This window comes from Ursus maritimus, unplaced genomic scaffold, assembly GCF_017311325.1.
Source record: "Ursus maritimus isolate PB19 unplaced genomic scaffold, ASM1731132v1 scaffold_7, whole genome shotgun sequence".
NCBI lineage: Eukaryota > Metazoa > Chordata > Mammalia > Carnivora > Ursidae > Ursus > Ursus maritimus.
Window position 1 is genome coordinate 54,921,780 of NW_024426885.1, and position 16,462 is coordinate 54,938,241.

General features: G+C 40.1%; 1 protein-coding gene across 1 annotated transcript in view; it reads left to right on the forward strand.

Annotated features, from left to right (window-relative positions):
* Positions 1 to 16,462, forward strand: part of PPA1 (inorganic pyrophosphatase 1) — a 35,660-nt gene that overhangs the window by 13,670 nt on the left and 5,528 nt on the right. Inside the window, exons 3-8 of the mRNA XM_040624605.1 lie at positions 3,011 to 3,064; positions 3,951 to 4,070; positions 6,201 to 6,287; positions 7,515 to 7,641; positions 13,286 to 13,413; positions 13,721 to 13,806. Coding sequence (XP_040480539.1) covers positions 3,011 to 3,064; positions 3,951 to 4,070; positions 6,201 to 6,287; positions 7,515 to 7,641; positions 13,286 to 13,413; positions 13,721 to 13,806 — 602 coding nt within the window. The remainder of the gene's footprint in view (positions 1 to 3,010; positions 3,065 to 3,950; positions 4,071 to 6,200; positions 6,288 to 7,514; positions 7,642 to 13,285; positions 13,414 to 13,720; positions 13,807 to 16,462) is intronic.

The following is a 16,462-nucleotide window of genomic DNA, read 5'->3' on the forward strand; positions in this document are numbered from 1 at the left end:
GGCGTGTGTCAGAATGTTCTTCCCATTTTGGGTTGCTTCTACATTTTAGGTATTGTGAATAATGCTGCTATGACATGGGTGTACCTCTTTAAGACCCTGCTTTCAGTTCTTTTGGGTACATATCCAGAAGTGGAATTGCTGGATCGTCTGGTAATCCTAATTTTGGGGGGAACTGCTGTTTTCCACAGTGGCTGTACCATTTTACATTTCTACCAGCAGTGCGCAGGAGTTCCGATTAGAATGCATAATTTCACAGTGAAAGTGTTTCCGGCAATGGAATAATTGGTTGGATTTCTTTTATTGCCCAGAAAATCCTAAGGATCAGTGTTCACCTGAACACCTCGCTGAATTGTAGCCATGCTGTCTAGGAGACATAAACTGTTCTTTCGTAGTAGTAGTTCCTGCTAAAGAATGGAGCTCCCGTTTTATATCAAAATACTTAAATAACACCTGTTGTGATAATAATTGGAGAGACAAATGATTAAAAGCTAAGCTCTTTGCTTAAAGCAATGCTTTAAAAAAGACACAGTAATTACTACGGCATCTCCAAACACTTAAAACACTTTAAAATGTGCTAAACATTCATTTTACAGACAAGATCCCTCACTCAGGTTTGTGGACCGCCCCCCAGCTGTCCCCAGCCTGAGGACTCCACACAGAAACAACCTGATTTGGAGATCCAACTTTTAGGGAGTTAAAAGAGCTTTTATTCTGTTCACCACTAATCTTCAGTGCCTGGAAAAGTAACAGAACAGTGGCGCTCAATGAGTCATTATTTGTTGAAAGAAAATGAATCGGCTCTGAGGCTCTTTACAGGATACTCCTTTTTTCTAGGTAATTTCTAAAAAGCACCAAATCTTCAGGCTTTTGGAGTTCTTCTGTTTGCAGTAGAGTTATCTTACCATTTTCAGAAAGATGTTTTCTTTCCTGTAGTGTTGGTTCATTCTTTCTTTTCTTTCTTTGCTTGCTTGCTTCCCATTATAGTTATGTAGGTTTGTAATATCAGGTAATGTGATTTTTGAGGATCTATACGTGTTTATCATTTAACTCTATTAAAATGTTCAATATAGTTACCAGATTTCAAGTTCGTATATTTTAGCTCTATTTGCCACTTTTTTCCCTTGAGGTAATTTATTCATTCGGTAATGTGTTCTTTAAAAACATTAACCAATCTCCTTGGTTTTTGCTTCTCAGTTCCTCTTTCACGTGGTAACAGCTCCATCTAGTGAGCCTTTCAGATATTGCTGCTGAGAGGTCTGACTTGTTTGTAAACACAGAGATCTTCCATTTCAATGCCTGAGGAGTGGTACAAGATAGACGTAGTTCTTGCAAACATATAGTGGGTAGAATGAAATTTAATCAAAGATTGGGTCTACCCATGAACAATGTTCATGGTGGTTTTTCTAAACCACACAGTTATTACTTTATAGGAATTAAGCACTTACTGGCTTAAAACCCATTTTTTTGTGGGTTTTATGTTATATATCAAGTAGGTGTTAAGAGGTTTGGAGCAGAAACTTGTGAAACGCTTTAGTGTCCCTGGGTTTGACCATGAGCTTAAATAAGCGACAGAAGTTTTAGACTGTGAACCCTGTAGCCTTTATGTTTGGTTAAAAGGAACAGCAGGGTAATTTTTGGCTTGAAACCTTTGACTTACTCCCTTGGAACATATCAGTCCCTATTTTTATTTAAAGAGATTTTATTGATTGATTTGAGAGAGCACGCGCGCACGCACACGCGAGTGAGCATGAGCAAGGGGAGAGGCAGAGGGAGAGGAAGAGGAAGAAGTGGGCTCCCTGCTCAGCAGGGCTCGCCAAGACCCTGAGATCATGACCTGAGCCAAAGGCAGACGCTTAATCAACTGAGCCACCCAGGCGCCCCTCAGTCCCTGTTTTGTGATGCAGCGTAGCAGAGAAGTAGACCTAAGAAGTGTGTAACTAAGTGATTTTTTTTTTAAAGATTTTATTTATTTATTTGACAGAGATAGAGACAGCCAGCGAGAGAGGGAACACAAGCAGGGGGAGTGGGAGAGGAAGAAGCAGGCTCATAGCGGAGGAGCCTGATGTGGGGCTCGATCCCAGAACGCCGGGATCACGCCCTGAGCCTAAGGCAGATGCTTAACCGCTGTGCCACCCAGGCGCCCCTAAGTTATTTTCATTTGAAATCCACTTTTAAAAATATACATTTTATGAAAGAATAATTGCAGATTTGGCTTCATGTATGCCTTTTGCAGAGGCTATAAACTGAAAAACTGCATTTAAAGTTTTATTCCTTGGTGAAAATAATTTTCTGACCATTTCGAGCTTGGTTTAAGGCTGTAAACTAATTACAGCAGAACTGCCATGGGTTAAAATATTTTTGGAACTTACGTGCTCTTCAGTATCAAACTTCTGGTCTTCCTGAGTACTTGATTTTTTAAAAACAGCCAAATTGGAAGAATAATGTGGGTAATCAAGCTGTTTGATTTTATATGAGGCTAAAACTAAAGTCTGACAAAGTAATTAAATGGACTTGGGGTTTGTCTTACAAATTGCCTCTGAAGTCAGAGTTTCCAGAAACATCGTGAGCAATTGCAGTGTCACCGAAGGAAGTGAGTAGCCTTTGGAGATGATGGCTTTGAAGATGGCCTTCCTCAGAGATAGGAGAAGTTCTGCTATGTTTAAAAATGGTTTCCTTTCTTTATAGGGACATTGTTACCCACCTCCCAACATTTTATTATGAAAAACCAATTACTTTTACTGAAACATACAAAAAAGTTGAAAGAATTACACCACGGACGAGCACACACGCACCACCTTGAGTCTACAGTTATTTTGCATATTTGCTTTATCTCTTCATTCATTAGTCGATCTGATTTTTTGATGAATTTTATTGAAAGTCCATTGACTTCAAAGGTCCAATGTAATGAACAATTTAACTTTGGAAGAACTAGGGCACGCTTGCCGAGGTAAGAGAACGAATTAGCTCCTGTGACCATCTACATTCTGTGGTTTGTTTTTTTTTTTTTCAGAATGTGTTCCACATGGTAGTTGAAGTGCCGCGCTGGTCTAATGCAAAAATGGAGGTACGTTTCCCGTTGCGTTGATAATCAGACTTAGGATATTAATTGTGACCTAGCCACACTGATTTGCTCAAGGATTCAACGACTGAAGTCGAAGGTTTTCTTCTTGCTAGTCCCAGTCCATTTTCCAGTTGGATCTCCTGTGGCCTGCCAATCTCCCACTTGGACTCCAACTCAACCATTTACTGTTTGCAAATATGCAGCAGACTTTCCTTCCCCACACCTTTGATTCTGGCATTCTGGAAGCCTAGGACTACCTTTTCCTCCTGTCTTCTCAAGTCCATCATTGACTCTTCCACAGAGTCAGCAGGCTTTCTTTAGTTAGCCCAGACACCTGTGATTTTATTGAAATTTCTGTTGGCATTTTATTAATTTCTTTCTGATGATACCTGATAGGCTTGGCTTTTTGTTGAGGATATATTACACATTTTATACCACTCAATTAAGCTTTTTGAGAGTACCCACATTTTGCATATATTATATACTCAAATATTTGAATAATTTTGAATGTTTTAAAGGAAAGATTAAGTTGGATAGTATTTATTGTGCCCTTTTACTAAAAACCTTAAGACATTTATCAAATATTAGGATTTATTCCAGGTAATTTTAGTTTTCACTTAAGTAAATGTTTTTTTTGGTTTGTGTTTTTTCCCTTCTATATATCTCAAATAAGTTTTCTATTTAAAGGCTGATTATGAAAAAAAAATTAATAAAAAAATAAAGGCTGATTATGGAAAAACTTTTATATCAAATCATAAAAATGATAGAGGTAAAGTAAGTCATTAAGGTGGAATTAGGGGATGTGCATTCCATAATTCATTTCCTCAAATTCTTATTTGAATAGTATTTTATATCCAAATATGCAATGATTTGAAATTTTTTATTTCAGATAGCTACAAAGGACCCTTTAAACCCAATTAAACAAGATGTGAAAAAAGGAAAACTCCGTTACGTTGCAAATTTGTTCCCTTATAAAGGGTACATCTGGAACTATGGGGCCATCCCCCAGGTATGTCTCTGTGTGATTTCTCAAAATGTACTTTTTAGCTTATAAACAATTAACCTACTGCCGTTAGTGAAAAAGATTTAAACTTGCAGAAAGTTTTTGCTCTAGTAGATTTTAACAACATAAGAGTAATTATTTTAATACTTCCTTGAACAACTTATTTTCAAGATAAACTGAAAGATGAATATTTACAATGTTTAAATTCACATCTGAAAGTTGGTTCTTTTCTGACATCTTTATTTTTCTGTATGGACTGGTTATAAACCGTTCACATAGTTTTTTTGCAGAATGAGTGGCACACCTCTTACGAGAGCCTGCCTAGCCTAGCGGTTGAAAGCACTGATTTTTGGCACCACATCCCAAGTCTGCCATTCGCTAGCTCACCTAACTTGCCTTTCTGCCTTCCCGGGACCTGTCTCCCCAAGATATTACTAGCACTTCGCCCTTACGGCTGTTGAACCTAACACATGTAAGATTTTATGTCGAGAGTCCTCATTTCTTCTTAGTGCCAATCTTTTTGTGGTAAAGTAGTAAATGGGGTTCTGTTTTCCTAACGAGCCAACACTTTGAGGAGGGAGGATATCCGCACTGTTGACCAGTTTATCCCCACTCCATGCCAGTGTGTATAGCAGGTTCTTACTTAATATTCAAATGAGGAGTCACTGGAATCGTGTCTGTCATGAGTAAATGTGGCTATTTAATTCGGGTTTAGCAGGCTAATGCCTGTGGTACTTCTGATTTTTACATGAAATATTCAGTCTTGCTTTTTTCCTGTTGATAAATGGTTTGTTTTTCTGAACCGTTACGTCTGTTAAGTGGACCCTACTGTGAAACAGTCCGTGCGGTACCAGCACGTAGCTCACACTCCTAGCTTGCTAGCTAATCCAGAGTCGTTGTCCGCCTTAGTTACGGCACTCCACTTCCCAGTCAGTTGAGTTAGTAGTTAGCCTCAAAATAGTATCCGTTTGGGAGAACACTGCTGAGAGTCTTGTTCTGGAGGTTGGATTTGGCTTTGTTGGATCCGGTCTTCCTTTAGGCCTCTTCACTTTTCTGTTTTTGCCTTTACTCCAGCGGAGCAGGCAAACAAATCTGAGAGGTAAGTTCTCAGTTGCGGGAGCAAAGAACTAGAACAATAGCAACCTTTTCAAGCTGCCATCGAGCACAGGCCCGCCGTCCCTTTGTGGGATGCCCTACAAGGCTCAGGAAAGAAAGGCAGCAATTGGAAGGAAGCTCCAGAAAATCCTGATTGAACTTTTCGGTCTTGGCTCCTGGTCAGTGATGACACTCTTGCCACCAGAACATCTCATTTCCGCTTTAGTACTGTTGTCTACTAACTTCTGTTCTGGAAATTTATTCTAAGGAAAATCTGGTTAGTAGAAAATAGTGAGCATGAAGAGTCCATCAAGCACACTTTACTTCTAATGTATTTTTTAGGTGAATATTTGGTTTTGTGTTTGTGTCTGCATGTTGTCTCTGCTGTTAGGTGGTTCGTTCTTGTCTTATACAGGATCATACTGGGCGCCGGGCTGGCTCAGTTAGTAGCACATATGACTCTTGATCTCAGGGTCGGAAGTTTGAGCCCCCATGTTGGGTGTAGAGATTACTAAAAATAAATAAATAAATAAACTTAAAAAAGAAAAAAGATCGTTCTCTGTTTTAAAGCTTAAAGTCAGTTTAGCGTATGTAGCATAGCGTATTTAGCATAATAGAGCCCTAGCATTTAATTACAATTATTGTGTCTAGTGAAGATTCTTAGATGTGAATAAAGAATTTCTTAAAAATGAGAAGAAAATAGCTGAAGATTCATATTTTCGCAGAAAGACTCATGGGATGTGACTTTTTTTTTTTTTCAAGACTTTATTTATTTATTTGACAGAGAGACAGACAGCCAGCTAGAGAGGGAACATAAGCAGGGGGAGTGGAGAGGAAGAAGCAGGCTCTCAGCGGAGGAGCCTGATGTGGGGCTCGATCCCAGGACTTCCGGGATCACGCCCTGAGCCGAAGGCAGATGCTTAATGACTGCGCCACCCAGGCGCCCCGGGATGTGACTTTTTAATGTCAAACGCAATCCACTTTGTCAGTAGCATGTGTAGGAGTGATATACTCGCAGCCTTTTTATTTATTATCTTTTAGACTTGGGAAGACCCAGGACACAATGACAAACACACTGGCTGTTGTGGTGACAATGACCCCATTGATGTGTGTGAAATTGGAAGTAAGGTAATGGAATCTGAAATATTTTTCTGTAGTGTCAAAATGATAGTCATGAGGTACACAAAGTTCATCCTTTAAAAAAATGTTGTGAATAAACTATATTAGTGAAATAATGATGTCTCTTTGATAAATTAAAAGTGTCTAGTTCATCTGAGCATTTGTATGTTATAATTTGTGCATTGAAACCTAGTCTAGAAAAGTGCGTGACTGTATGTACATGCGGGAGAAGTCTTCGGAAGGCAGATGACGAGTCAGGAGGTGAAGTGTACCCAGAGGCAAATTTCATCTCAGTGAAGGGCAAACCCTGCCTAATGATTCGGGACTGGTCAGTGAGCTGGCCCATGCAAGATAACCTCATGAGCTGGAATTTCTTTATCATGGTCAGAATTTCTTTATCAAGTAGGGCTGCTCTAAGATTATGACTATAGTTATATTTCTTTATGATCTTTCTCAGGTCAGGGAAATAGTTAACTGAAAACAAAGCTGTCATTCATGTTTTTAACTCATAAAGTTAAGTCATATTGTATGATTTGCCTAATTCAGTCATTTCTATAAAATAAAAAGCAAAGAAAGCACATTTATTTATTTATTATTTAAATTCTAGTTAGTTAACATATAGTGCAATATTGGTTTTGGGAGTAGAAGTCAGTGATTCATCACTTATATACAACACCTGGTGGTCATCATAACAAGTGCCCTCCTTAATACCCATCACCCATCTCACCCATCCCTCCCACCCACCTCCCTCCAGCAACCTTCAGTTTGTTCTCTATCGCTAAAAGTCTCTTATGGTTTGTTTCCCTCTCTCCTTTTTTTCTTTCCCCCCTTCCCATATGTTCATCTGTTTTCTTTTTGAATTCCACATGAGTGAGATCATATGGTATTTGTCTTCTCTGACCAACTTATTTCAAGAAAACACATTTAAGTATGAATTTGAAACATTATGGAGGATTTATTCTTTGGCACAATCAGTGACAGTTCAAAAAATATGAATTATCCTGACCATGCTACTGCTTTTCTTAGGGCCTATAAGTAATAAGGGTACCTATTTTCAATTTTGATAGGACTGCCAGGGATTTGCTTGTTTAGCTTTTTAAAAATTGGTTAAAGGAACAATCTTAAGGTAAGTTTGCAGAAACTTGACGTCTTCCGTATTTCCTCTTATCCACCAAGTAAAACTTCTCCAAAGGTTCATTCTGTAGTTTTGTCCTAACTGTGGTTATTGACTCTCAGGTATGTGCCAGAGGTGAAATAATTAGGGTGAAAGTTCTGGGCATACTGGCTATGATCGATGAAGGGGAAACCGACTGGAAAGTCATTGCCATTAATGTGGATGATCCCGATGCAGCCAATTACAATGGTAAGGAAATCTGAAGATCTGAAGTCTGTGTAAATCTTATGCACCACCAAACTTAACCTATAATGACAGAATTGCCTTCAGTAAGCAGTAAGGAATAAGCCCATGCCCTCAAACTGTTAAAGAATGTAGAAGCAAAACATTTGACAAAGCATTGTTACTTCACATAGGGAACTTCTCAGTAATTCACTTAGTAATTAACTAAACTTTCTCCTTCAATCCAGGAAAGAAAAAACTGGTAGCTTGTGTTTACTATTTTCTCTTTTCCTTCCATACATATTAGCATTTACTTGCTCTATTTATTTATTTAAAAATATTTTTTATTGAGATATAATCTGCATACCATAAAATTTGCTGTTTTAAAGCGTACAATTCTATGATTCCTCGTATATTCACTCCGTTGTGCAGCTGGCTCCGCTATCTAATTCTAGACCAGGTTCCCCACCCTGAGAGGAAGCCCCATATCCATTAGCAGTCACTCCCCGTTCCCATTTCCCGCTGTCCCTGGCAACCACGAATCTATTGTGTGTCTTTATGGACTTGCCTGTTCCGAACATTTCGCACAAGTGAGATCGTATGATAATGTGTCTGTCTGGCTTCTTTCACGTAACGTCATGTTTTCAAGGCTCATTTACATCATAACACGTATCAGTACTTCTCCCCCCTCCCCCTTTTCTTGGTGGTATAATTCACTTAACACAAAATTCACCGTTTTAACAGTTTTAAAGTGTATAGTTTGGTGGCATTTAGTACATTCACAAGGTTGCGTGACCATCACCACCGTCTAATTTCAGGACATTTCATCACTCCAAAGGAAAACTCTGCCTCTAAGCGGTCCCTCCCTACTCCCTGCTCTTCTCAGGCCCTGGCAACCACTAATGTACTGTCTGTCTCCGTGGATATCCCTATCCTGGTGTTTCATACACGTGGAATGTCATATACATGCGGCTTTTTGGGTCTGGCTTCTTTCACTTAGCCTCATGCCTGCTAGGTGCATCCATGTTGCAGCATGTATCAGCACCCCGTCCTTCCATGGCTGAATTCTGTCCATTGCATGGATCTGGGCCACATTTTGTTTATTCATTCATCAGTTGATAGACATTTGGGTTGTTTTGGGCTATTAGAAATAATGCTGCTGCTACGAACATTCCTGAGCAAGTTTTTATGTGGGCATATGTTTTTAATCCTCTCGGATACAGATACCGAGGAGTGGCGTTGCTGAGTCATGTGGGGACTTTCATGTTTAACCTTTTCAGGAATGGCCAAACTATTTTCCAAAGCAGCTGCACCATTTTACAGTCCTGCCACCAGCCATTAGTGTTCCAATTTCTCTACTTACTTGCCCACTTGTTACCTTTTTTTTCATTGTAGCCATTCCAGTCGTAGGTTTTATTGTTGGGTTGTAAGAGTTCTTTCTGTATTTTGGGTACTAGACCTTCATGAGATATATGATTTACCTGTATTTCCTTCCATTTTGTAGATTGTCCTTTAATTTTCTTAATGAAAGCACTCAAGCTTTCCATTTTTGTGTAGTCTAATTTATGAATTTTTCTTATGAATGTTTCTTATACTTTTGGTGTCATATCTAAGAAACCATTACCTGTGGTCCAAGGTCACAAATGTTTACACTTATGTTTCTTTTTAAGAGTTTTATAAATTTAGCTCTCACATTTAGGCCCTTGATCGGTTTTATGTTAATTTTTGTATACGGTATGAAGTGGGAGACCAGCATCATTCTTTTGGATATGGACATCTGTTGTCTCAGCACCATTTGTTGAAAAGACTCTTCCTTCCCCCATTGAATTGTGTTAGCATTCTTACTGAGAATCAATTGGCCATAAATGTGTGGGTTAGTGCTATAATTTGATTGTCTGAGTCCTTTTTGAAAAATGTTTATGCCTTGTAACTGTCTTTCTTGTTATCATGACTGTTTTTATATTAATCTTGACTCTAGTAAATGATCGAATCCATTTTAGTTATTGAATTGGTCTTCTCTTGCCTGTCTGAAATGGGTCTTACTGGACTAAAATCAAGGTGTCAGCAGAATTGTGTTCCTTCTGGAGGCTCTAAGGAAAAATATTTTTCCTTGCATTTTCTGGCTTCTAAAGGCTGCCCACATTCCTTGATTCATGTCCCCTCTTAAAAGCCAGCAGTTGCAAGGCAAGTCTTTATCACGTCTTCGTCCCTGACTCTCCGCTTTCCTCTTCCACATAAAGACCGTTAAGAGTAGGCCCAGCCAGATAACCAGGATTATCTTCCAGTTTCAAGATCAGCTGATTAGCAACCTTAATTCCACCTGCAATCTTCGTTCCTTCTTCCCATGTTAACATGACATATTCATAGGTTCTGAGAATTAGGATGTGGACATCTCTGGGGACAGTCTTCTCACCACAAATGGTGACACTGTAATGGTGGATATATGATACTATGCATTTGTCAAAACCTGTAGAATTTTATAGTAGCAGAATAATGCCGCAGCCCTTCCAAAGTTGTCTACCTCCTAATCCCCAGAAACTCTGAATAGGTTACTTTACGTGGCAGATGGACTTTCGGATGTGATTAAGGTTAGGTCCTTGAGATGGGGTGAGTATCCTGGATTATCCAGATGGGCCCCATTTAATCCCATGAGTCCTTGAAAGCAGAGAACTTTTCTCAGCTGTAGTCAGAAGGAGATGTGATAGCAGAAGAAGAGTCAGAGTCAGAAAGAGAGAATGATAAAGAGAGACTGACTTTTGTTTCAGATAGTTCTGTATTGTTAAAATTTTGTACAGTGAGAATGCATTCATTCCATTTATTTACTCTTTGACAGTGATTCTCGTAATCAGTGTGTCCATTTTCACATGTGCTCCGTACACAGGAGCACAGGCACTAAGTGGCATGCTCTGGCCGCAGCTAGGGGAGACACACCTGTCATTATGTCAGCGGCATTTTGCTAGGGTATCATTTCCCTGCAGTAGAGGGTATTAGAACCCTGAAAACTTTCTCTGGGTGGCTGGCCCCATGGTGCAAGTAGTATGCAGCTTCCCCACAATGACAGCCCAAGACAGTGTCTATCTGCCATTCGTTACTGAGGTTTCTAGATGGAGAGAACTCTAGACTAGCCACAACTTTTGGAGAGATCCACACAGAGCCATGGAAGAGGACTGCTTACCCACTAAAGCAACCAGGTTGGACGCATTGATCCTCTTTTTCATTGTGGGGCCCGCGATAGCCAGATTGCCTTGTCACTTTATGGGAAGCGGTGAACGTGAGCCTTGGGGTTCCATGTACGCTACAACACCAGTACTGGCTGGCTGATGAGGAAAGTCAAACCCAAGAGGGAACAGCACAGAATGTGTGCTGTCTTTGGTAGGATCTCGATGTGTGTTAGGAGGCAGACCACTCTGCAGTCTCGCAGACCCCTGGCTTTGTCTTTGTGCACACAGCGTGCAAGATCAGCAACGAAAGCTGACTGGGTTCTGGGTCTGGTGTTGAGGGTCCCCAGTCTGGATCCAGCATACCTTTCAAGGTCGGGTTCACAGTCAGAGCGGGGATGAGCTCCTGTAGTTTTCCAGGCTGTGGTATAATGCAAAAATATATTCGATCTTTATCTCTGGTTCCTGGCGAAAAACTTCCTGGAATTTCCTGAGTGTTTCCAGTGTATTTTTTTGTTATTCATCATGAGCCCTTTTCTTCAAACCTGAGTTTATGCTAATGGGGTGACTTGGGTAGGGCTGCTAGCTGGCCTCAGACTGGGGCTGGTCACCAAAGACAAAGTGATTAGAGGGTAGGAATTTTCAGCCCCACCCACTGGCCTCTGGGACCCAGAGGGGAGACTGGAGATTGAGATCTCTCAAACTCTGGAATGATGACATTGGAGCACTTCTGGGTTGGTGAACATGTGGGGGGTGCTGAGAAGATGCCACACCCACCCTGAGAGTGCCGGGAAGCTCCGCACCCTCCCTCCCCCCACACCTGCCCTGTGCGTCTTCCGTTTGGCTGTTCTGAGTTGTATCCTTTATAATAAGCCACTAAACATAAAAAAAGGTTTTCCTGAGTTCTGGGAGTCGTTCTAGCAAATTAAACCTGAGGAGGGAGTTGTGTGAGTTCTTGAGGCCATTGGTGTCTGAAGTGGGGTTAGTCTTGTGGGACTGAGCCCTTTTACTTGTGGGAACTGATGCTGGCTCCACGTACATGTTGTCAGAGTTGGATTGAATTGGACACCCAGTTGCTGTTGTACCTGGAGACCTGGAGAGTAGGTTATTGGTGTTGGAAAATGCCCACGCTTGCATTTCAGATTTCTGGATTTTCACATTTCAGCATCAGGTGACACGTTTTGTGTTATTTGTAAGTTCCTTGAAATTTATCAGTGTTTATACATTTCCCTGTTCACTTTGTAAACTTTCTATACTTTGGTGGTACGATAACAATGCATGATATTCATTATCTACACAGATTATACATTGAACTCAAGCAACATTATTTTATGAAATACAGATTATACTACACAGTATATAGATTGGACTTGAGGAAAGTTATTTTATAAAATTTAAATGTGCTTATGTTGTTGAATGTACTTCTCCTTCCAATAATACTTTTCTTGATTTTTTTTTTTTTTTAGCACTTGTTTCTTCTGTTTGCTTGCATTGAACAGCAGTTTGGTCATTTAAAGTTGACCTTGAGGACATTGAGGCTAGGCATTGTTGATGGCTATACAGACACCTTGAAAAGTTTTTAAAATTTTTATTTTTTAAACAAATTTTAAAGAAAGACTTTATGTATGTATTTATTTTGAGAGAGGGCACATGACAGCCAGTGCAAGTGAGGGGAGGGGTAGAGGGAGAGAGAGAATCTTAAGCAGACTCCATGCAGAACGCAGAGCCCTGGGGGGGGGGGCGCTGGGTCGCATTACCCTGAGAACCTGATCTGAGCTGAAATCAAGAGTCAGACACTCGGGGCACCTGGGTGGCTCAGTCGGTTGGGTGTCTGCCCTCAGCTCAGGTCATGATCCCAGGGTCCGGGGTTTGAGCCCCACATTGGGCTCTCTGCTTAACAGGGAGCCTGCTTCTCCCTCTCTCTCTACCTGCCACTCCCCCTGCTTGTGCTCTCTCCCTCTATTAAATAAAAAAATCTTTAAAAAAAGGGAGGGGCCAGACACTTAGCTGACTGAACCACCCAGGTGTCCTGAAAAGTTTTTTAAACAGGACACTTTGCTGTTGTCCGAACTAGAGCACTGTCATATAGAATGCCTGTCCTGCAGAGCCAGAAGTCTAGTCTCATTTAATATGTCACCCATGGATGGATTTAATCCGTCTGGGAGTTGGGGTGTGTACTTCTGAATATAGCCTCAGGCTGTCTTTTTTAGTATCTCCTGCCCTTCTCACAGAAGTTACCTAACCTTGCCAAACTAGTTCTTTAATTATGTAGCCCCCAGTCATTTCTCCCTCCTCTCCTCTAATAGAAATTATTATTGTATTGATTGTTGCCTTAATACTTAAAGTTATATATGATTTCCGTTTCATGTGTATTTGCTCTCTTTTCAGCAAGGTGGTTAGCTCTGTTATCTTTTACTTTTTTGATGTCTATCCCATAGCTCTCTGAAAGTACTACTTGAGATTTTTTGCATGAATTACATACGCATCTTACAATCTGCTTATTCTTTTCTTAGATATTAATGATGTCAAGCGGCTGAAACCTGGCTACCTGGAAGCTACTGTGGACTGGTTTAGAAGGTACAAGGTTCCTGATGGAAAACCAGAGAACCAGTTTGCTTTCAATGCAGAATTTAAAGATAAGGTAATGCGTCATTTAGGAGTGTAGCTTTAAGCCTGTTTGTTACAAAGACTAATTTAACTATATTGTTTTTGTTTGTTTTTTTATTTAACTCTATTGTTATCACTTAAAGACTATACAGTCATAAAACAAATGTTTAAAGACATAAGTGAGACAGCCTTGATACTGATTTATTCATTTCAATGTTCTCTTCTGTTTTTGACCCAAGGAAGTGAATTCAGAAAAGAAAGTTATCAGTCTTTGGGAAAATGTTGATACTAAGGAAAGACCACTTATCTGTCATTGTAATGCATATCTCTTCAAATTCTAGGATTTTGCAATTGATATTATTAAAAGCACTCATGACCATTGGAGAGCATTAGTGACGAAGAAAACTGATGGGAAGGGAATCAGTTGGTAAGCAGTAACTCTTCTCTGCATGTTTAACACAAAAGCAAACCAGCTTGCTCCAAAGGTTTTAATGACGTAAGCACACTGTATCATTACATTCCCTTAGAAAAGAGAGAAGTGGTTTTGTCAGTCAGTGCTAAAGGGAGTGGGAAGGTAGTTATATAAGCAACTGAAAAGTACTCATAAGATACTCTCTGAACAAGTACAAACTAAAACTATAAAGGAGACAGTGAGACCAGAACTTTGTGAGGGTCACTGGAAAGACTTCCTAACATCGGGGTGCTCAGAATATAGTGAGTAAAATAATTTTGAGTGCAAGTTTTTCTCTCATATAAATACAGAAGATGCATTGCAGCTAAACCCGTATCTACCATGCACACAAAATTTATTACTGCTAAAAATAATAGTTAATATTTATTGAGCAGTTAAATATTTGCCAGGCATGTAACAGAGATGCAGGAGGGTTGCCTGGGTGGCTCAGTCGGTTAAACGACCAACTCTGGATTTCTGCCCAGGTCACGATCTGGGGGTGGTGAGATCAAGCCCCGCACCAGGCTCTGCACTCAGCAGGGAGTCGGAGCCGGCTTGAGATTCTCTCCCTCTCCTTCTGCCCCTCCCCCTGCTTGTGTACACACTCTCTCTTTCTAAAATAAATAAATAAATCTTTTTTAAAAAAGAGAGAGAGATGCAGGGAAGTTAAACTTAACGAAGTCACCCCACGGTAAGTGTCTCAGAGTTAGGACTCACCTCCAAGTCTGTCTTGCCTGACCATGCTCAGGATCATTTACTTCCTCTTGAATATTTAAAGATTTACAAGAGAATGCCCTCTATCACCACTTAACTAACGTTGTTTTTGAAATAGTAGTCAATGAAGTATATAAGGGAAAAGATGTATTTTGGTGCAGAAATGTTGGAAAAGGAAGAGCAAATTGTCACAGATGATATGATTTTGTACCCAGAAAACCCGAGGAAAAATAAAGAATTTAGCAAGGTGACCAACTACAAAATGAATATATGTGTATATTGATACCTTTCTATACATCTGATAACAGAAGCAATAATGGAGGAAAAGGGCCCATATAGAATATAGTATTTAAAAAGAAAAAAAAAACCAGGGGCGCCTGGGTGGCTCAGTCGTTAAGCGTCTGCCTTTGGCTCAGGGAGTGATCCCAGGGTTCTGGGATCGAGCCCCAATTCGGGCTCCCTATGCCACTGGGAAGCCTGCTTCTTCCTCTCCCACTCCCCCTGCTTGTGTTGCCTCTCTTGCTGGCTGTCTCTCTGTCAAATAAATAAATAATAAATCTTAAAAACAAAACAAAACAAAAACCCCAAACACCAAGGTATAAACAAGACATCTGCAGGACCCAGAAGAAGAAAACTTTAAGACTGTTGAGGAATATAAAATATGTTAAAAAGAAAAGTAAACTGTGTTCATAAATAGCATTCAGTTTCATCGGAAAAAAATTGCATGTGAAAATAGCCAGGAAAATTCTGGAAAAAAAAAATGAGCGTAGTGGTAGCGGGGTGGAGTGTTAATTATTTTGTCATGTTTTCCTGAAAGTTTGATAGTGAAGAAGAAAGTCAAATCACTCAAGTCCTTTTAGAGTTGTGTAGACCCGACGATGTATTAGTTTATAACAAAGTATTACAGACGAATGGTTTTGGACCCACTGGCTGTTTCGGAAGAAAGCAGGCTAGATCCCCACCTTGCTCCATATACTCCTTATCCCAGAGATGTGCACTGGCAACCACCACCATGTTCTGGCTGTTTCGTTTTGTTTTTGAGAGGTGCTGTGACCAGGCAGGTGCTCCTGGAGCGCCCCTCAGAAGCAGCTCAGCCCATTTTCTTACATTTAGCTTCTCTACACCCTTATGTTAATTGGGTACAGTCTGTTGGTGTTTGAGTTTACAGCCCTGTCTTCCATCAATATTTAATGCCAGACACATAAATTTTGATGTGAAAATTCTAGAAAAAGTATAAGTGAACTTCTTTCTTTTTTTCTTTTTCTTTTTTTAAGATTTTATTTATTTGAAAGAGAGCATGGGCAGGGGGAGGGGCAGTGGGAGAAGCAGACTCTCTGTTGAGCAGGAAAGACCGACACGGCGCTCTATCCCAAGACCCTGAGACCATAACCTGAGCCGAAAGTGGCCGCTTAACTGACTGAGCCACCCAGGCGCCTCTAAGTGAATTTCTTTATTAGATTATAGCAGGGAAGGCCTTTCTAAACAGAGCACAAACTCAAAATCCATACAAGAAAGGTCTCCTTTTGATATTTTTATGAATCAGGAGACAATTTTTCCCATTTTTTTTTAAACAAAATGCAACGAAGCGCTAAATTCTTTAATATATAAATAGGTTATTCAGGTCGGTAAGAAAAAGACTAACCACTCAATAGATGGAGAAAAAAGCTAGGAGAAGGAAGTTTGCACAGAAGAAGGTGCACAGTCTCACTCATAATTTAAAATGCAATTCAGCAAGATGATGTCGTCCATTACATTTGCAAAAATTAAAAAAAAAATCAGATGATAGCTAGGGATGCCAGGAACATACATACGTAACTGCTGAGCATATAAGTGGCTACCCCTTTGTGGCGCGCAGTGTGACAGGATCCAGTCCAGACGTTGAAACTGCGTGTATTTCTTCACACTACCACTGCTAGGG